Raw genomic sequence first — 22,583 nt, 5'->3', positions numbered from 1 at the left:
AAATAATCAGTCGATTTGTCCTCCCCTCCCCCGCCCCCCAATCCAGCACATTAAGCTGCAACATAGGCTTTCTGGAGCACTGCTGAAGTGTGTGTTGATAATAAAAATATTCTATAGACATTTTTTTAAAGTCCAGCAAAACTTTAAAGGAAAATTCCAGCATTTTTCCACAAACATCATGGATGTGTGTGTGTGTGTGTGTGTGTAATTGCAACCACAACAAATGTTATTTAAGAAATAACTGTTATTTTCAATGTTTATATTTATATGGTAGTAGGTGACTATGTTCTAACTCCACAGATAGAGCTAGTTCCCTGCCAAGAGGCAGGAAGTGAGGCTGAGTAGGTTGGGGAGAAGCTCACTGTGCATTGAAATCAATGGGAAAAACAGACGTCTGACTATTGGTTTTAAAGTGTGTTTCCACTCTGAAAAGTGATTGTAAAAAACAGCAACATGAGGTTTCATGTTTATTGACTTTCAGTGACTAGCAGAGAAAATTTGCTCTTCTTTTGTAAATAAAAGAAATGCTTTTTTCTAGCTGTCAGAACTGAAAATTCAATTTAGGATCTGAAAGTCAAGCTGGGTCCTTTCCTTCTCATCACCAGTAATGAAGATTCTCTGAGGCTGCACAGATATGAATAAGGGCAACATTTGACGGCAATTTGAACCTGCTTAATAATTCTGGTGGTGATGTGTGAGCAAGAATAGAATCCAGCGGCCTTCCCCATAGCAGTGTTGGCTGTGCAGTAATAACAGAGAAAAAAAATGTCATGTGAAATTGTGCCTACACTGAAGTCAATGGGAGTTTTTCCATTGATTTCAGTGAGGTCAGGATTTCACCCCATATGTTCCTAAAGTAAGCACATATAAATCTAAATACATATAGGGAGACCTGTTGAATAAGGTGGTGTAGCTTTTACAGTCACTTATTAAAAATAAAATGACACTTTTACACTGGACTTTTTTGGATATGCTTTGTTTTACATTAAGTTTCACTTGGGATTTTTTTAGGCAGATGTGGCCCTGGAGTTTCACATGAAGATAATCTGTGCCCTCAACCCCTCCACAGGAACCAGTGATCCTCTGATTTTCTTCCCCGCTTAATAACTTCAGCTTTGTCCCTTTCCTACATGCCTTGGATGAGTTCTGGTTTTTCCTTCTTATGAGAGGGAATCTAGTGCATTTTCCTCTGAGCTATTTAAAAATCTCCCTCATCATTGGGTAAAACATCACACAATCAAATAGTCATACTTGATGCCCCTATTAGCAACTGCCTAGAATTTAGATAAGGTAGGATTCATTACTTCCTAAAATCACACGCACATTTTTCTTCTATTTTGGACTATTACCAAACACATCTGCATTTGTTTAACACTTGTTAATCCTGAAATTAATCCTGAAATATGGTTTTATGAAAGTGGACAGAATGTCTATGTTGTGTTTTAATGTTATCAGTAAGAAGTATGGGAGACCCTTTTTCCGTGTGTGTGGGAGGGACGGGGACAGGTGACCTTTCTTCTCTGAGATTAGCGGGAACACCAGAGATAATGGAGAGGAGGGCTTCCCTCAAATCATTCTCATATATTTGAGGTTAAACAGCTACAGTGTGACATACAATACCTATTATGAAGCAATAGGTCCCTCCGGGATTCACCACCGGATGTGTAGATGGTGCAGCCAACAATGCAATGGTGAGTGACAGGCACAGGTCAATAAATCTATCTCCCCTTGGGAAGCACCTATGGGTGGGGTAGTGGAGTCCCCTGAGTGAAGGAAATGTCCCCAGAAAAGCAGATGAGCCAGAATCTTGTTGGCCAATGGTACCCACACTATTGGGACCACACCCATTTAGAAAAGACACAGTTGCAGACACGATAAGGCAGGTGCTTCCTTCAACTCAGTGGTGTTCTTGGGTAGAAGTTGCAGCAGGCCTATTCCAATTGTCTTGACCTTCGTCTCGCTCTTGGAATTCTATAGTCCCTGCTGAGACGAAGGTGGAGTGCCTTTGGCAAGGCAACCCCTTCCTCCTTTGTTTTGCCTAGGCATACACATTGAAGGTCTGTGCTCAATGGTCACTCATCCTGGTGGGGCAGGACCCAGGTGTCTGCTGCAGCTCAGATGTTCAAGTAGCACTATTTAGGGGTGGCCTTCTTCCCCCAATTTGGGGAAGGGCCTAGAAAAGATGGGCTAAAAAAGCTCCCTTCCAATGTTTTCTTTCCTGGCTCTAAATTAATCATTGCTTGTTGGAATGTTTGTACTATGTTAACCAGACTTGAACTGAAAGACCATGAACTTCAGAAAACAGCTACATTTGACAGAGAACTACATCCACTGGGCGTTGATATTGCAGCCCCCAGTAGACAAGACTTTCGTAAACTGGATCATCAGATGAAGTAAACTACCACTTCTGCTGGTCTGGGAAACCGGAAAATGATCCAAGGACATACAGTGTCAGATTTGCTGTCAAGAAGTTTGTCCTTAGTGCATGTACCCGTATGGTATTTATTAATGAGAGGATCATGCAGCTGGATGTGAATATGAACTTGGGAACCCTGACTTTTCTATCCAGCTATGGACCAACACTTGACTACTCTCAACAGCAAAATGAAGAGTTCTATTTGAGTTCTATTCTGGAACAAATCATCAAGAATGTCCCCATAAGGAACAGACTCATTGTTCTTGGTTATTTCAATGCCCGTGTAGGTAAGGACTGGAGCACTGGGGACATATCATTGGCCAACACAGCACGGATAGCCTTAATGAAAATGGCCATGGTGTCCTTGATCTTTGTGCCTCTTGTGAGCTGATAGTCTCGAACACCTATTTTGCTGGCAGTAGCAGCAGCAAAGCACCCCCACCCCAGACACTGGCATCAGCTTGACCTCATCCTGATCCATCGCAGAAACAATTGCGACGTACTGGATGCTCAATCAATGTGTAGCGCTGATTGCAACACTGACCATGCCTTTGTCAGGGCCAAGCTTCAATTACATCTTAAAAGATCCATCATGGAAAGCCAAAAAGCAAACTTGGCCTTAACATCACTAACTTGAAGGACTCTGACACTTGGGGAAAGTTTCAACGTGTGCTTGAGCGTGTGTCTGAAAATGGTCAACTTGATTCCCCTGATTCTGACACCTCATGGGACAAACTTAAGAATAAGACTCCAGCTACTGCCAAGCATGTCTTTGGAAAAAACAACCTGACTAGTTTGCAGATGCTGCTCCCACTTATAGAAAAGAAAAAGTAAGGTTGCCTAAGTCTACTTCAACAACTAACTAAGTCCAGAACTCTTAAGTTCAAAGAGGCTAAGGCGGCAGTCCAGAAGTAGAGAATGTGCCCAGAAGTACTGGCAAGATCTGTCAAGAAAATTCAGACCTGCTTTGAAAGAGGGGGCCTTCGTGGTACCTATGATGGGATCAAAGAGGCACTTGGTGCAATTTGTATAAAGACTGCAAATCTGAAAGTGAAAGATGGTACCATCCTACCTGACAGGCAAGAACAACTTGACCAATGGATAGAACATTACAACAAACTCTACTCAAAGGCTGCCATTATCTGTGATACTGCCTTAGCTCCCATTTCCCAGCTTCCGTGATGCAGGAGTTGGACCAAATACCAACTCTCGAAGATGTCGAGAAAGCTATCAACGAGACATCACCTGGGAAAGCAGAAGGCAATGATCAGATACTTCTGGTGCTCCTAAAGGCAGGAGGGAAAAAACTTGCGAGCAACATCCACACACATCTCTGTGCCTGCTGGGAAGAAAGCTGCATACCCCAGGATCTGAAAGATGCAAACGTAATTACTTCATACAAAAATAAAGGGGACAGAGCAGACTACAATAACTACCGAGGGATGTCTCTGCTCAGCATGGTCAGGAAGGTGCTTGCAAAGGTCCTGCTGAAATGACTCCAAGTCCTTGCTGAGAGAATTTAGCCTGAGCCAGTGCAGGTTCAGAGCTGGATGTTCCAAGACGACATGTCCTTCACAATGCGCTTATTGCAAGAAAAAAGCCATAAACAACAGGCACCTCTCTACAGAGCATTTGTTGACCGACAAAAAGCCTTCAACACAGTTAGCAGGAGTGGCATATACAAGATCCTGTTGAAAACTGGCTGTCCACAAAAAGTGCTCTCCCTATTTAAGGAGTTCCATGAGGGAATGAAAGCAACTATCCAGTATGAAAATGAAGCATCGTCTGAGTTTAGCATTGATACTGGCATGAAGCAAGGCTGTGTATTAGCGCCTACTGGCTTTGGCATCTTCTTCTCTATTCTTCTTATGTATGCTTTTGAAAATGATCAATCTGGCATACTAACTGAATCGAGGATGGACGGCAGCTTGTTTAACATCTGGTGATTTCAGAGCAAAAGGCATGTCACCCAGCTCACTATTCAAAGGATCTGCTCTTCACAGATGACGCTGCATTCATCTCTAATTCACCTGATGAATTGCAGGTCATGATGAATAAGTTCTCTGATGAATGTATCGAGTTCTGCATGGTAATCAGCAATAAGAAAACAGTTGTCATGTCACAGGGCACAAACATCCCACCTAAAGTCTACGTTAATGATGAAGCTCTGAACAATGTGGATCACTTCTGCTATCTTGGTTCAACTTTTAACTAGCTCACTTAGCCTTGATACAGAACTTGATGTGAGAATCAACAAAGCTTCTGTCACCCCAAACTTACCTCATGTGTCTGGAACAACAAGTTGCTAACACTGAATACAAAGGTGATTGTTTATCAGGCTTGTGTTCTCAGTACCCTCCTTTACAGCTGTGAAAGCAGGAGTGGAGATTGAACAGCTTCCACCTTCGCAGTCTCAGAAAAATCCTTGGAGTCACTTGGGACCAAAGGATCACTAACAAGATCCTTGAGAGAACCAGCCTACAGTCTATGCAGACTATGCTGGATGCTCACCGGCTTCGCTGGCTGGGACAGGTGGAGCGCATGCCTCAAGATTGTCTGCCAAAGGTTGTGCTCTATAGCCAACTCAAGAACTACCTGCGATGCAGCGGAAGGCCAAAACTCTGATACAGTGACAAGGTCAAGCAGGGTCTCAAGAAATTCAGCATTCCAAATGACAACTGGGAGAATCCTGCCCACAACCGCTCACTCTGGAGAAGCTGGGTGCAGTCATTGTGAAGAGTCCTCAGAGAGCCCAGGTTGTGGCCCGTAGGTGAGCCAAGAAGCAGAGTGTGTGCCAGCCTCCATCTAGCAAGTGGACCTGTAGCGACTGTGGGAAGGTCTGCTGCTCACACAACTGGGCTCTTCTCTCTCACACTGGTGCCAAGCACCATTGACTGATTGACTTTGTCGTGTTTCCTTTCATCTGTCATGTTGGATGGCCATTAGAGCCATGTAGCCATTACAACTAAGAAGCATTTAATCCAGCAGTGCTTTTGAAACCTAGAATAGTTGCCTGAGTATATCTAATTTAAATATCAAGTTAAATATACTTTTGGTACCTCTTTAATGTTGAAATAAACACTGAACAATTCATATGGAAGACTCAGTGCAGGTTACCAAAAATTTTATAAACAATTATATAGAAAAATATACAAAAAGTGCAGATGTACATATGGTACTCTGCATGTGCCATGTAAACATCAGGCATGGGTAGCTGCAAAAGTGGTCATAACTACTAGCAAGTAGCTGCAGAAGTGCATCCTGCCCGTCTGATTTATGCCATCTGTAATTTCTATTGCATCACACATCCCTCAAACAGTATGGGGCTCAAACACAAACAGGGTCCTCTCTATCTTTAAAATGAAAAGTGTATTGCCTATTCTACCTTTAATCCCTTCACCAGGGGCCATCATTCTTATCCCATTCACCACTGAGCTGTGAACTTTATACTTCCAAATTATTCCACCTAAATTCTTCCGTGGTATGAGACTCCAAAACAGCTTAGGCCTCTATCCTCACACTGACACTTAAGGATGGGAGGGAGAGACCAGCAATCTTTGGGGTCTTGTGAAGTCTCTAAAGCTTTTTGGTTTGTTTGTTAAAATGTTGGATTTTGCTAAAAAAAAAATTTAAAAAAGATGTCCCCTCCCCCTTCATTGAAATGGTTATTTTTCAAAGGTAAATTTAATTTTTACAAGTGCATTTGAGCTAAATGGAAGCCTGTGCTATGCTTTGCAATTCTTTCCACTTATTTGAAAACCATTGTTGCCACACTTCTAAGATTTTCGAAGGCAATGAAATACATTTAGAATAAAACAGAAACAAATATATTAACAGCCCAGAACTTAAAATCTGCCAGAACAAAATAGAACTCCAACCACTAAGATTCAGAGTTCCAGTCTAGAACTCATGATTTTTAAGTACGTTCTAAACAGGGCAAGAGAAACACTCTCACCCGTGCTAATAGTTCCCACCATTCAGATCTGTCTCCAGTTTCCCCAGCAGGGTCTGTCATTCCTCTAACATTGACTGAAGAGCTGTGCACTCTCTGAGTTTCCAATACTGCACCCAGCGCACATTCTTTGCTTGTGTGAAATGAGATACAAAAAAAGGGAGTGTGCTACTCTCCAGTTTTAGGATAATTATTTTTTATTCTTCTGGTCTAAGACAACTCTGCCAGGGTGATCATTCTCCTCCTGTTCACTGTAGTGGTGAGCCCGCTCCCCTAGAACTGGGCTATCTGCACTTCCCATCACAGTTAAAACATGAATCACAAATACTACTGGTACCTTCAATCTTATACATGAAAGGTGGGGTTCTCACAAGCCCTCAGCTTTGACCTAAATCAGCTCCCATTGAAGCCAGTTGGAGTTTTACCAACCAGTCCAATGCCAAGTGCTTTTGAAAATCCCACCCGGAAAAAAACACGTATTCTAGGCTCAAACTAATTATGGGGTGCCATGTAGATGCGCTGCCCCAGGAAGAACAAAAGGAATGTATTGTGCTGCAGAGACACCGCACTACTGAGACACAATTCCTCCAGAGCGCCCCTTTTTCACTGGTGGGAAGGAACATGATGAATCAGCCCATTGTAAAATAATACTCCTCTCCCCTTGCATCCATCCAACTCTGCTGGTGAGTGCATAGTGGGGGAGGAGGCATGACTGTGCCTACTGCTTACTCCCTCTATCCCCCTTGAGAGGGATGAGGTAGGGAGGGGACTGTACTCCTGCTCTCAAAGCTGTGATTCCAATGGAGCTGTGTAGGATGAGGTCAGCCCTAAATCTAGATTGTGACATTGAGGATTGCTATGTCTCAGCTGACACTATCAAGCAAGACAAGGCCTTTGCACCCACTTCAATCACTGGCCTCTACTCTGACAACTTCCATTGAGTAGGATCTTACCCCACAAACAGTCTTACTGGCTCGAGCCCTTTAGGAAAGTTTGTTGAAGCCCTTGCTTGAATCCAGCTATGTACAAAAGCATTCCAGTTCAAGAACTCCTCCAGCCAGATGGAATTCAGCCTAATGCACAATCAAGCAGATCACCGCTTTTTCAAGATTAAAGAATCCCTGAACACTTTGGCCCAGACTCTGAGTTGAGTTGTAACTGCTTGTAATGGCAAAGGTGTAGACAACTGGACCAATAGGGTTTGCTGGGCTAGGACTGAATGCAGGACTCAGAACTAGTTACCAACCCAAGTCAGGAAACAGGTACCAAAGACAAGCCAGCCTGGGGTCAAAGACAGAGCAAAAAACCAAGGTTTGTAGCCCTAGCAAGCCACAATCTCTGGTGTTGCTCAGACAACTCCCTGGGCAAATTTCCTGGATTAAATAGATGCTGTGGGCCAATCAGGCTGCTGCAGGGTTCTGTCGCTCTAGCCTCTTCAGGAAGTACTTCCTGAGTGTCTTTGCCTTTTCACTTTAAAACCACTGAAATGTATACATCTGAAAAGTGAGTGTTGCACAGGAGGACAAGCTTGTCATGAAGAAATTTACAATGCACACTCTTGATTAGTACACAAAGCCTAGCCTGAATAGTAGCCATTTCAAACTCATCATCAATCCTCTTCTCTGATAGATTAATCTAATTTATTTGTTTTAATGAGGGAATTGCTTTTCCCTCATCTTTGAGTCTTGAGGCCATCAACTCTAAGGAAACGTTACTGGTGAGAAGGCATAGATGTATTTTTATATTTTTCTAAATGCGTATGTACTGTGTGTGACACACCTCATTAGTACTGACCCTAAAATCTTTGGAATGGACAACTATCACATAGAATACATTCTTTCATTAGCTATTTTTTCCAGCCAATACTGGGAAGAAAAAAAGAATTGGGGAAAAAAGTGTTTAAATTTAAGGATTAATGTGGGCCAGTAGACAAGGTGCTAACATAGGAGTCAGGAGACCCAGGGTTTTATCCCTGGCTAGGCTACTGAACTGTCATGTGACCTTATATAAGGGCACAGAAATGTGTTTCCCATCTGTAAAATTGGGATAATATTTACTGGTGGCCTGTATTATACAGGAGGTCACATTAGATGATCTAGTGGTTCCTTCTGCCCATGAACTCTGCCTATACTGTGGACTGATCATCTAGCAACTTTCATTTTGAAGCTCTTTCTAATTATAATAATGAAAAAGAAAGATTCAAATATATAATTTCTTGTTACACTAAAGCCTTGTCTGCACTAGAAGAGGCTTGCTGGTATAGCTATACTGGCAAACCCTCCTAGTGTGAATGCAGCTTACACCAATAAAAGTGCTTTTTGCAACTATAGCTTATACCACTTCCTCAAATGAAACAAGCTATATCAACACAAGGACTTTTATGCCAGTAGAACTGCATCTACTTTGGGGCTTTTGCCAGTATAGAAATGTAATAAAAATCACCCCCCACTCAGTGACATTATTATGCACCCCCTTTAACATTTAAAAACATGTGTCTTAATTCTCATTCGCATCCAAGCCACTTTACATCACTTTGGCAGTGAACCCTTTACACTGCCAAGGGTGGTGTACAGTGGCCTTAGTATGAATGAGAATCAGCCTGTAATTTTTCACATTCTTCTGGGTGCCTACTTCTTTCTTTTTCCCTTTTAAAATATTTATTTGCTGTAGCTGACCAAAGACACAGCAGCATAACATCAAATAAGGTGACAATGGAAGGAGGTATATAATCTCCACAATGCACAGTGGAGTTACATGAAGTACACTAGAAGGGAGCATAAACACATCATGAGAGACTGCAGAGTTCCCCATCAGAGACATTCAGGATCTCTGAGACAAATGTTAAAACAGAGAATTGTGGGGGGAAGAGATTATATCTTCAGGAGGAGGGATTAAGAGAGTGAGGAGCACATGGGGACATGAAAGAAACAAAGAGAAAGGAAGTAGTTATGTGAGAGGCCACTGGATGCTGGGGAGGAAAGGAGAATGAAATGCCCGCAGAATCGGGGACAAGGCTGAAGTTATTGGTAACTTTATGCCAGTGGTTCTATACCTACAATACGATTAATACTAATAGATTGGGAAATGGGAGGAACAGTTGGGAAGATTTTTAAAATTAAATGTTTTGATTCACTGAATCCTTTGTCTCTTTTTTTTTTTTTTTTTTTTAAATAGGGTTTCCTTGACTTCTGCCTGGCGGCTGTTTCACAGTCTGAAATTTTTCCTCATATGCAGCCCAAATTCCATTTTTCTTAACTGTCCCCCATTATTCCTAGATAAATCCTTCCCTATCCCCTCCCCCTGGCTGCAGTACCAATCTAACAAATGCTGCCTGCTTCTTAGGGTGAAATCCTGGTTCCACTGATATCATTGAGAGTTTTGCCATTGACTTCCCTGAGGCCTGAATTTCAGCTTCAGTCAAGGTCTGTCCTTCTTTAGTCATTGCTCAGATAAGTTATACAGGTAAAAATGTCAAAAGTGCCTATAGCCTGGTTTTCAGCAGGAAAAAAAGTTGTTTTTTAACTACTTGTTACCTCACCCTTTTTCCTAGTGTGGACACACCCTAAGTCACTTAGAAGCCAAAGTCCCACTGAGGACTCTCTTAATCATCTCTCTTATGGTAATACTGCTTCTCCATTCCCTTATCACTTCTCTTGCTCTTTTCTGAACACCCTTTAGTTTTGTCTCCATTTATATTCCATTTAAAGGAGGTTTTAAAGGCACTCCTGAACTGAAAACTTGAACGCCAAGTCTTGGTCTAAACTAGACATTCACAGGCAAGTCACATAACCCCCAAAACGGCATTTATAAATGAAACCTTAAGTGTCACGGAGGTGTCAGTGCTGCTCTATTAATCAAGAAGAAATAGCTGAATCAGAAGTAGTGTGCTAGGCTTTTACTCATTGCCCGTTGGCCATTTTTAGCTTGAGACAGAGAGCTTGGCGCTTTAAGACAATCAAGTTATAAATAAATAAATAAATAAATAAAGCAGGAGCCCTTATGTTTAGCATTGCCCACAAAGTTCAAAGATGAATCATAAATTTACTGAGATCCACTCAAAGGCGAACTGTCCATAATTTCACGAAAAGATTTCACAGAACAACTAACCCCTTTCTCTGGAGGAGAGAACAGCTGCAGTGCACTGATGAGTCGCAATGAGGCCAAATGTGTCCGGGTTTCTGTTCAGCAAGCTAAATATGGAAACCCTCAGCTGGCATGTACTGTACTGCGCCTGGAAGGATGGCCCCGCTTCCAAGGCATTATTGCGCTCACACTTTCAAAATGAGTGCTTTTCCAGCTGTCGTGCAACAGCAGCTCAGTTTGTTAGCGCTCTCTGGGTGTATCTACAGTAAAGGAGAAATCGGCTGCAGAGTCATTGATTGTATGGAGTGATTGTTTGTTCACTGGTCTTTGTAACAGTTTAGTACCTCCCAGAGCAAAAATGGGTGTGAACAGAGCCATTTTGTTACATTCAGATCCCTGCAGATAGCCTGCTGCCTCGCCACCTTATCTGTACCAGTGCACTCAGATTCCTGATGCACCTCTCCCTGTTGCTGGGAACATGAGTTTGGGGGTAATTTCCACACATGAAACACTGCATGAGAAGATGGAGTGATAAGGATGATCTTTGTGGGGTCTGCATTTGGGACAACTGTACCTGCTTTGCAAGTTCAAAGTATTCCAACTAATGTTTAGGGGGAAGGGAAAGGGTTTAAATGCCCTCTTCACCTAATATAGACATGACTGGAAAGATCAGTTCACTTTGAAACATTACACCACACTAGTAACCTCTCAGACAGGCAAACAATATTTGTTTCCTGGTGGGCCAATTTAAAACGTTTACAGCTTATGCATGATTTACAGACATTTTTAGTAGAGGCAACAAAAGGTATAATAGAAATTTAGCTGGGTGCCACATTTGTCAATCTTTAGGTAACAAAATGTATTACTAACTCCCATTGTTTCTAAATTAGTCATTGGAACAGTAATAACCACTTATTAGCAATGATATAGCAAATAGAATGAACAGAAGTTTGAACAAAAATAATTTTTCATTTACTATAATATCTAAACAGAATTTTAACACAATGTCAACCTAACTGCTTAGGGCTTTATGGCAATTAATACACTGTAATGTTGCCACACAATACATTTTACTTGCTTCACTAAACTATTTAATTAAACAGGAAATACAGAAGAAAATATCCCATTAAATATTTTCTCCTCTTTTAGCTTCTGTGTTAGGAAATCATACCAGCAACATTTTTGATTCTGTAAATATAGAGCACTGCTGTACAATCAGTAAATTAGACGAGCTTCCATTGAAGTTAGCTTCAGACTGAAACTTATAAACTTTTAAAAAATGGTTGGCAAATTTCAGCATGTTGAATGACTCCCACTTTTAAGTAAAAATTGACATAATTCCATTTTGTACTTAAAACACCCATCTATCTGCAAATTCAAAAAGTAAAAACATCTGGTAATGTTCCAGGTTACTGGGAGTTCTTAAAAAAACCCCACAAACTTGGTACTGAAATACACAACTAATAGATTTATTGATCACATCTGTACTGTGGGTGAAATTCACTCAGTCACTGAAGGCCAACACAAGACCTATATTTTGAGACTAATGGGCCTTGTTCTCTTCTCACTCATGTTGGTGTAAATCAGGAGTAACTTTACTGAAGTCAATGGGCATTTCAATATTTCTGCAGAATTAATGTGCACTTCTGTCCACACTAAGAGTTTTTATGACCTTAATTTTTGATTAGCATTTAAAATTATTATCACTGTTAAAGCAATATTAAGGAATAACAGACATTTATTTATACTTTCCTGTATTTGACTTCCATGTTGCCAATGTCATAAATGTCATTTTGAAGCAAAATGGCTGCCACTGACAGGAAGGTCATACAAACAACCAATTTAAAAAAAAATGCATTTTGCACTTTAACCATGGTGAGAAGCAATCCTTACCTTCCAAGTGTTTAAAATACTTTGCATTTTTCTTGGAGTTTTAATATACACCATATTCCTTTGATGCATCAACACCTCTGACTTGAAGTAACAGTTTTCCTGAGGTTAAAGCCTTTATTCTTTTAAATATCAAAATCTCACCTGAGCAAGGTTAGGTAGTAAGGCTTATTATCGCAGTTTTGACTCACCTTCCCAAAGCTGGCAGCATTAACAGGCTGCGTGTCATTTTTCTCACAGAAGTCCAAATAATGCATGTAGAGAGCACTTCGAGGAATGCAAACGCCTTCTGCAATCTCATAGTTCTCCTCCAGCCTTAAAAAGCAAATACCAAACAAAGAAAACTGCAAATATGTTGGCTGCACACTTAAGGACAAACTGTGACCTTTGCTTTTTGGCTAACCTTTATCTGTTTTATTGTTATCTCATCCTTCCAATTCACCTCCACCCTATTTGTCTGTATTGTCTACCTGTTGCATCCTGTCTGATATGCAGATTGTGAGCGCTCAGAGGCAAGGATTGGCTTCTTTGTTACTTTTCTGTACAATATTTAGCACACTGGGGCCCTGATCCTTGACTGAAATTTCTAGGTGCTATTTTAATAATTAATAGTATTATATCATAACTTAACAGCATATTGGGTTAAACAAATGAATTCACAGTGACACAATGAAGAAATCACTGAGTGGCAACATTCGGATACACCTTAGGTCAGGGGTTCTCAAACTGGGGGTCGTGACCCCAAAGGGGGTCGCGAGGTTATTATGGGGGGTGTCACAAGCTGTAAGCCCCCATGCATGCTGGTAAGGATGGCATGGTATGGGAGGGGGTCATCACTTTTGTGGGCGGGTCATCACAACCTGAAATATTTTCAAAGGAGGTCCCAGCAAAAAAACGTTTGAGAACCCCTGCCTTAGATGATGAGTCAAAGCCAGTGTCAGCATCAACATCCTGAAATATTTTAAATACTTTCACTTCTGTCTGATTGCAAGATTCTTTACATAAAGGAAACAGGAGTGGCTAAAATAAAATACATATTTCAATGTAAGGATCTCCACACATGAAGTTTCATTTAACAGTTTCTTACAGATGCTGCTGTACAGCACAGAGTCAGAAGAATCTACCAGGTGCTGAATACAATATAAAGATATCATCCTGCTTTACTTCATAGAAAATAATAATTCCCCACAATATATTTAATTTTAAATATACATATTGAGATTATACACACACACACACACGCTTTGCCTTTAAAACATAAAACTCTCCATATATCTGAATAATTATAAATCTGTCAATCTGAGAACATGTTGCTTTGAAAGTTATTTCCTGAGGGCTGATCTTTCCAAAGGATAGAGGTCCCAGTTCAGGAAGATACTTAAGCACATGTCTAACTTGAAACCCCATGAGTAGTCCCATTGACTTCAGTGCTCCTATGCACATGTTTATAGTATGCTGAAGGAGGGTCAGAAAGGATACACTCTTTTTTTTTTTTTTTTTTTTTTTTTGTTAATTATATTGCTGGAATCAATACTTGCTCAGGAAAAATGTGGCCCTTTAAGTAGTCACCTGTAAAAATTCAGCTCTCTCCAAATAACTAGTTTCTCTGTTTCCACTACCTATCACAGCTGTTTCCTCCATGTCAGTTATTGTGACCATTTGTGACTGCAAACTATTTTAATAAGATATCTGGCTGGATGAATGGAATCGGTTTGTAAGGACAACATCTATTCTTCCTTGGTTTCTACAGGGATATCATCACGGCATCTTTCCCCAAATTCATAGGCCTTTAACAAGACCTCTTTTCAAAACCCAGTGAGTTCATTTCTATACTATAGCTGCTAATTGGAATGTCAGCTTTCCTGACTAAGACAGGACAGAAAGAAAAGCAGTTAATTATTTCGGTTCATATCTGATGAATTTTTCTCTTTTTCTCCTCTCTTTCACAGGGAGTCATTAGTCTCACACTGAAGAATGCGTCATTGTACCTGAACTTTTTTTTTTTTTAATGATCAAAAACCCCATCTTGCTCCACTTCTTTTATCTTCCTGCCTGTTATTTAACAACTATCATATTTTCAATTCAGCGTCATCCTATAGCATTGTTGAAAGATAATGGATTTAATCTGCTACCTAACAAATCATTATCAGAAATATATGTGTCCTAATAAAGCAATCCAATAATTCACTATGAGATTTTTTGTACCATTTATAATATTGCAATAAAAACCCTAGTTTCTATAGGAAAGAATTTTATCTGCCCCTATTACTGTTTTCCCTTTTGTACTTGTACAGTTCTAGATTAAAAGAGATTATTTTGCATCTGATCATATGGAATTTATTTTTAAATGAGAGGCAACAGGAAGTTGCAAGCTACTGCAATGTAACTTTAGCTAATTCCTTTATTTACTGATGGAATTACTAGACCAAGGAAGGCCTATGTCTCAATCTTCTTTTCTCCCCTTTCCTTGTCCTTTTTATGGATATTGTAGAATATAAAAATGATTAGCAGATTTTAATTCAGCATAATATTTATTTGTATTCTGGTCACACCTAAAAGCCCTAGCCTCAGTCATGGTCCAAGGTGCCAGGCCCTGTAAACACACAAGATAGAAGTCTGTCCCTGTCCTGAAGAATTTACAATCTGAAAAGTGAGACAGACAGACAAAAAGCAATTTGCCAAATGTTTTATTTTACAGCTGATTGTCTGATAATGTAATTCACCAGAGACCAGTGAGATATATTTTGATAGCAATGGGCCTAGCAGAAGGCAAGTTTTTCAGGTAATACAGAAGAATAAACCAAGGAGTGGGGGAATACCCCTGGATACTGAGTCTTCTTATAGTTACGCCATTACAATAAAATTCAACTGTGTATAGAGATATTCCTCAGTACTATATTATGGTCTCTGGCAATAGTGGCACATTTCTAAGCCTTTCATCTCATTTTGTGTCATCTACAAAGTGAAGGGGAAAAAAAATAATTTCCTGGAAGAGCATGCAAAGCCACACTGCCAGTCATTCAGACACTCCTTTGGCATCCACTGCTAGTTCTCTTTCCCATTTCTACAATTCAATGCATATTGCTTCTAGAGAGGAGGGTTTCCACTATCTTAAATGTTAGGGACCTGGACTTCATCAGTGACAAATCTACTCTTAAGATCCTACTCTGGATACAGAAGGACCTAAACAAACTGGAGGATTGGGCCAAAAGAAATCTAATGAGGGTCAACAAAGAAAAGTGCAGAGTCCTCCACTTAGGAAGGAAGAATCCCATGCACAGCTATAGACTGGGGACCGACGAGCTAGGCAGCAGTTCTGCAGAAAAGGACCTGGGGGTAACAGTGGATAAAAAGCTGGATATGAGTCAGCAGTGAGCCTTGGTTGTCAAAAAGGTTAATAGCATATTGGGCTGCATTAGGAGGAGCATTGCCAGCAGGTTGTGGGAAGTGATTATTCCCCTTTATTCGGCATTGGTAAGGCCACATTTAGAATATTGTGTCCAGTTTTGGGCCCCCCAGTACAAAAAGGATGTGGACAAGTTGGAGAGAGTACAGCGGAGGGCACAAAAATGATTAGGGGGCTGGAGCACAGGACTTATGAGGAGAGGCTAAGGAAACTGGGCTTGTTTAGTCTGCAAAAGAGAAGATTGAGGGGGGATTTAATAGCAGCCTTTAACTACCTGAAAGGGGGTTCCAGGGAGGAGGGGGCTAGGCTGTTCTCAGGGTGGCAGATGACAGAATAAGGAGCAACAGTCTCAATCTGCAATTGGGGAGGTCTAGGTTGGACATTAGGAAAAAGTTTTTCACTAGGAGGGTGGTGAAGCACTGGAATGGGTTACCTAGGGAGGTGGTGGAATCTCCATCTTTAGAGGTTTTTAAGCTGAGGCTTGACAAAGCCCTGGCTGGGATGATATAGCTGAGGTTGATCCTGCTTTGAGCAGGGGGTTGGACTAGATGACCTCCTGAGGTCCCTTCCAACTCTATGATTCTATGATTCTACTCAAAATTGCAGATAAAAATATGTAATACATGTAGATAACTGGCTGGAGTAGGGGCATGTGCAGAAATTTAAATTTGAACACTCAGTTGGCAGCCAGCCGCCCTGCTGCTTCCTCTCTCCCTGGGCTGCAAGGACACACGGAGATTTTTGGGAGGCCCTATGCCCCTGCTTGCCCCCTCCTTGTGCACACCCCTGTGCTGGAGGAAATACAAACTGTATGACATAATTTACATACTTCCTTTCTCCTGCCACTTTCCTCCTCCTTTCTTCCCTGCTATTCTCCTTGCCTCCCTCATCCAACACTCTTTCTCCTTTATTAGATGTGATAACTGGTGCTAGCATCTCACACTAGAAATACAACCAGCTTTAATGTGACAAGCACCACTACACATCAGAGCCAGTGGTGCTTCCAGCTGCTAAATTAATGCAAGTGACCTTATTTCACCACTTATGCCTGATGAGTAATTTATATCATCATTTATGTCAACACTGAATTTGGCTCAGAGACTTCCATGGCAGTTGCATAGGCTTACACTTGGCTGTATCCTATTGAATTTGGTCTTCAGTCTCTTTCAGTCATGCAAAGGCAGAGTCCAAGGCAAGTGCAGGTAGAGCTGTCAAACAAACATATGAAACTAAACTACTAGGTATGTCTTGTCCTGTGCTTGTGCAGCACCTTGCACATGGGGTTCTAGTTCATGACTAAGACTCCTAAGTGCTACCATAATAAAAATAATAATGATAGTTAATCTGATGCTAATGTGTTAGGCTTTTTAGAACAGTGCAAAACAACATCTTCATACCATGCAAGCTTAGCACTTTACAGCATGCTGGCCAAGATATTTGAGTGTCTTTTTTTGTACATGTATAATATAGCCAGTAGCACAGTTTCTCCAGGCGAGACCAACAACATTCAAAGATATAATACAAAGACAAAAAACAAAATGAGGAAACACCAAATTACTCTGGTGTGGCACACTACTAAACTGTGAGGCTCTGGGTCATCAATTAATAAGCTAATTGAATTGTTTAATTTTAAACCAGAAAAAAGTATATTTTAAAAACAGAGAAGAAAGTTGCTTTGTCTATTTGTCTCCTCCCATATTTCTGGAGTGGAATATTGAATGGAAAGAATTAAATGCCCTGCAAAAAGTCAAAAGGGAAAATGTGTTCAGTAGATAAACATGGGGGAACATAATGTAATGTATTGGTAGCAGGCAGCAGATGATAGACTGCATGATGTAACAAGCCTTTTCCATTTCTAAATTCTAGGATTCTGTGACAAATGCTGCTGAATGGACATTATTGTGCAAACTGCATTCCAGCAGAGCTCAATATCTCAGGAGTTTAAGGATTTACTAACCTTTATAACTGAGGAAGCTTGAAAGTATTTGGCTGGATATTGTTTATAGTATTTGCATGTTTTCTTTTGAGAGCGGTATCACTGGCATGTGTTCTAATTCAGTCTCACTTCTTGGCTACTATGTTATTTGCTCCTCTGGGGGGAAAAAAGACTCCTAACTGGCACTACCACACAATGTCCTGAATTTGTGGCTGCTAAGTACTGTTGGCTATTTTATTTTAGATAGAGTGTCCTACATTATACTGAGGTAAACTAAATTGGGTGAATAATGCAAAACAACAATAAATCTATGAATATTCACTCTTCATTTTTTAATGAATTCTCTTTGGCCATACTAATTTGGCTTTTTCATTCACTGACCACAAACATCCGAGAGACTGACTTTCTTTGTCACAGATATTTGCAGAAAGTGATTTTCAGAGTCAAATGCAGTAATTTAAATTTGCAAGTCTGAGTGAGTATTTGCACCAGAATTTTAATGAGTTCCTCCAGTCAGAACACTGAATATTCACAAGAAGTTGCTCTACATCAATCCATAATCAAATAGAACTTCATTAAATAAACTTCAAATAAATAAATGTGAGGAAATTGCAATTTGCTCATGAATATTCCACATGCAGGTAAAGAGGCAAATTCATTGGTAGATTATTCTTTGCAATTTATTCATTCAGGTCAACAGTGAAGTATGTTGGCGGTAAACTATCAACCCAATTTTCATACTGGGGGGGATAAATTACAACACCCAAGTTTTGCAATTGGATGCTCAAATTAGCATTTAAACACCTAAAATGGGTATTTGAGTGCTTGAGTGATAATTTAAGTGTCCAAGTGCAAAATTGGGTACTCACATTTGAAAATTGGCTCCTTTGCTTGATGTCCCTTTAAAGAAATGGGTCTCATGAGGCTGACCCAGTGAGATAAGTATTCTAACATTTTACTACATGAGGTATTGTATGGCAATAATCCATTTTTCAGCTGACACACTGTAAAGTACTTATAGCTGAAGTAGAGTGGAGATAACAATAGCCTCTCAAGTTTTTTTTTTTTTTTTAAAGAATTAAAACAAGTTCAGGGACATTGATTGCCAACAGGGCACCAAGGGTCTGATCCAAAGTCCAATGAGTGTCTCAGTTGACTTCAGATCACGGTTCTAGAGTTCAAACCTAACAGATTCAGAGCACCACCTGCAAGGCATTTTGTGCCCACAGCTCTCTCTGAAATAAACAAACTAATAAACAAAAATAAAAATACAACCAAAGTGGAAGACACAAGCTATGGAAATAGAGGTCCGAGGATGGTGCGGATTGTGTCATAACACAAATGAAAATGCTGAAGTAAGTAAGTGTGAAAATGTGGAACAGCACTCAATTATTCACAGTAAAAGGCACAATAATTCTCTAATGCATTCTCATCTACTTTTAACATTCTCCCTCTCTGCCCCCACCACCTAATTTCTCCTCTCGCTCCTTCCTGTCTTCCTTTTCCCTGATGGGATGAGGACGTGAGGTGAAACAGTCATCAAATTCCCTGTGCTCTTTTTCCTCCTCTATCTGAAACCATTTAAACCCCATTTCAGCAAAGCATCTAACAGGGATGGACATAAGCACCTGGTTGCATGCTTTGCTGGATCATGGCCTTGAATCCTGAAAAACCCTGGACATTTATTTTCCTTTATCTTTTTAAAATCAAATAAAACAAAACAAAATACAAATCATTGACCCTCCTTGATTAGGTGGCAAATACATCTGCCCAAAAGACTTATCCAAACTGTATCTGAACATACTCACTGTACAAAAAGCATAATAGGACAACCAGCAAGTCATATAATCATATAGGGTGTAACTGCATAGAATGCCCACATGCAGTGAAAACACTATTGCTTTGTGGGTTTTCTCAGACTCACAATCTCTTTAATCAGGGACAGAACATGAAAATGATAAGGAATTATCAAGGTGGTTTTTGTTTTTGTAAAGGAGTCTTACCATTGCAGAGTAGCTGGAGTAGAGTGTGGTTTGGATGCTCTGTTATTTTCTTTTTCCTCATCTATTGAGAAATAAAAAATGGTATGTAATTTCAGTGGAAATTGGTCAGGCATTTATGAACTGATAAGGAACCATCTATTCAAAGAACACTCAGACTTCACAACCTTCCAAAAATATTGGCTAAATTCTGGAAATATGAAAAATGGTCTCCCCATACTAGTTCATATACCTGTTGCTACAGCTATGTATATTTTGGCTTGCATCAGTCCCAGACAATGAAAGTGGAGTTGTGTATAGGGGTCATTGTTATGTCATATGTAACAACTCCCCACATGGTCATTAGAAGAGTCTGAAGCTGGGACCTTCAGCACTACAGAGTGACCAGATAGCAAATGTGAACAATTGGGATAGGGAGTGGGGGGTAATAGATGCCTATATAAGATAAAGCTCCTAATATCAGGACTGTCCCTATAAAATCGGGACATCTGGTCACTCTAAACAGCACAGCACACAACTACTGTACCACTTAAGCTAATGGAGCAACTGTTCCTCAAGTCCCATTAATTCTTATAACAGTTAAAAAACAAATTTAAAATAATTCTGGGCAAATGTGATTTGCAAAGGTAGTACATACTTTGAGGTGTTACATGGTATCAAAATCCCTCTCAGAAGGGATGTCTAACTAATGTACAGTACATCTCTGTTGTCACCAGAACACCCAGAGGTATCTATAATCACGTTCCTCATTGCCTAGTTTGCAATAGTACATGGACCATAGATCATTCCTTCAATATGCAGGATTGACTCTACACAGAATATTCACAATTTTGACCAGCCTTTGAGTCATGTCAGAACGCTCTGGAATACCCTTCCGGCACTTTCTGTGGGAAGCCAGAATGACACTTAATGGTACTTCCTATTCTCACTGGGTACTTCCTGAGGACTGCACTCACCCCCTGATTTAGTCAGCCTATCTGAACTTTGGCCTGCACCACTTCACCTTGTGTTGCTATACAGTTTAATGTATACATCTTCCACTCCACACTTCTCCTGGCTAGTCATTCCAGCTCCCCCACACTCCATTTTGGGAAATGTTGGTGTAGATCTTCTTAATACGATAGTACTGCCAAACTCTAGTATTCAAAAACCATGAGTCAAAAGCAAAACAACCACCACCACCAATAAATATTTGCTCCCTGGTTTCTGAATAATTAAATGTCACATTTTCCAGGCTCTGTCTGCAACCACAAGGACTAGAAACTTGGATTGTTTTTTAAAGATGAAATCCGAGAGCCTCACATAATCACATGAATTCAGGAGCTGTGAATTAAAGAAAAACATGAGATTCCACAAGATTTTAGATGAAATCACAAGAACTGGCCACAGTGGCTTCCTCTCTTTTCTTACATGCTTTGATGAGCAGTGAAATAGTTAACAATGATGACATTAAAAGTATCATCATCCAAGTTAGCACCCACCTAAATGAATGGTTCAGTTCATACCTTGGAGCTATTGTTTCTGACTCTCTGCAAACTCCTACATTCCTTCAGTTGCACACACTTCATATTTTGAAAGTTTTCTTTGAAATCATCACAGTTGAAGACTAACATTTTTAAATGAAAGCTGAAACTGTAGAATCTGCCTGTGCCCCTTCTCCTACTCAGCTAGCCCAGGTGGGTTCATGACACGCTTTGGGAAACACTACTTAATACAGTACAGCACTACACTTAGGCCTACATTTTCAAAAGTGACCTTTGTATGTTTTGAGTGTTGAATTTGAGACTTCTTAAAGGGAAGTTATGTTATGTTAAAGGAACATTATCACTTGAAAGTTAGGAAATGCCAGATTCATGGTCATCTGTGCAACTTTAATTCTGTCCCCTTGTGCATCTGCATATGATACAGTCTTGAATTACATTACCACATACTACTTTTTTCCACGCAGGACATCTGCCTCATTCAATGCACAGGATAGATGCACAAGTTTAACAGAGTTTTTAAAAATGTAATTTCACAGGGTTTTTTTTGAAAAAGGGAAAAGGTGAAAACAAAATCTATTATGTGCAACTGTAACAATGCTCTCACTGGCAGATCCTATCCTGACTGACACACTCTGTCTCTCCTGGGAGTTGAGGAGTTCCAGCCCCTTGAGATGTCCATGGAGGCATAGGGAGGAAACATGCTGCTGGCCCCTCAGGGTGCACCCCAGGCTGGTTTCTGCCCATCATGGTGCTCCTAGAGGGGCCATGTGCTTTGTCGGGGGAGGGGAGCCCAATCTGGTTTTCTCCCACTACAGCTGCTCTGGAATCTCCCAGACACTCTGAAAACACTGTCAGCTGCAGCTTTGATGTTGGCAGCATGAGCCCAGCCTCAGGGCTGGTCTATACTACAAAGTTCGGTAAACTTAACCTACTTTGTTCAGAGTTGCAAAAAATGTCATGCCCTGTGCGACATCATTAAGACAATTTGAACCCCAGGGTAGACACTGCTAGGCTGATGGAAGAATTCTTCTGTCGAGCTAGCTATCACCTCTACGGGAGATGGATTTACCATAGAGACCGAAGAACCTTTCCATCGCTGTAGTAATTGTCTACACTACAACAGTGCATAGCGGCGCTGTAGCTGTGCTACTGTAACATTTTGGTGTAGACATAGTCTTTGGATTTATGTGTGTGTGTGTGTTATTATTCCAGCAGGCTGCCAACATTTTCCTGAGGGAAAATGAATGAGAGAAGGGAAATGGCCATTTTTAACAGTTTATATCTCAACAAACGCTAAATGGAATTGTTTGGACAAAGAAGCAGCACTTCTGTAGCCTGAGGACATCCCTCCTGTTAAACATTAAAAGTGTTCTGCAAACAATAGAGGGGTGAGATGTTCGCAAAGAAAAGGTCAGA

At 40.5% G+C, this 22,583-nt stretch overlaps 1 protein-coding gene across 1 annotated transcript in view; it reads right to left on the bottom strand.

Annotated features, from left to right (window-relative positions):
• The window catches only part of RFX4 (regulatory factor X4), a 104,259-nt gene that overhangs the window by 64,102 nt on the left and 17,574 nt on the right, over positions 1 to 22,583 (bottom strand). The window contains exons 3-4 of the mRNA XM_067558991.1: positions 19,687 to 19,747; positions 12,533 to 12,656 (exon numbers count right to left, since the gene is read on the bottom strand). Of these exons, the coding sequence (XP_067415092.1) occupies positions 12,533 to 12,598 (66 nt within the window). The 5' untranslated portion in view covers positions 12,599 to 12,656; positions 19,687 to 19,747. The remainder of the gene's footprint in view (positions 1 to 12,532; positions 12,657 to 19,686; positions 19,748 to 22,583) is intronic.

Source organism: Emydura macquarii, unplaced genomic scaffold, assembly GCF_026122565.2.
Source record: "Emydura macquarii macquarii isolate MOO-44397 ecotype Brisbane River unplaced genomic scaffold, CSIRO-AGI_Emac_v2 contig_2205, whole genome shotgun sequence".
NCBI classification, from domain to species: domain Eukaryota; kingdom Metazoa; phylum Chordata; order Testudines; family Chelidae; genus Emydura; species Emydura macquarii.
The sequence above is the reverse complement of the archived record's forward strand: the minus strand, read 5'-3'. Positions and strand labels throughout refer to the sequence as shown.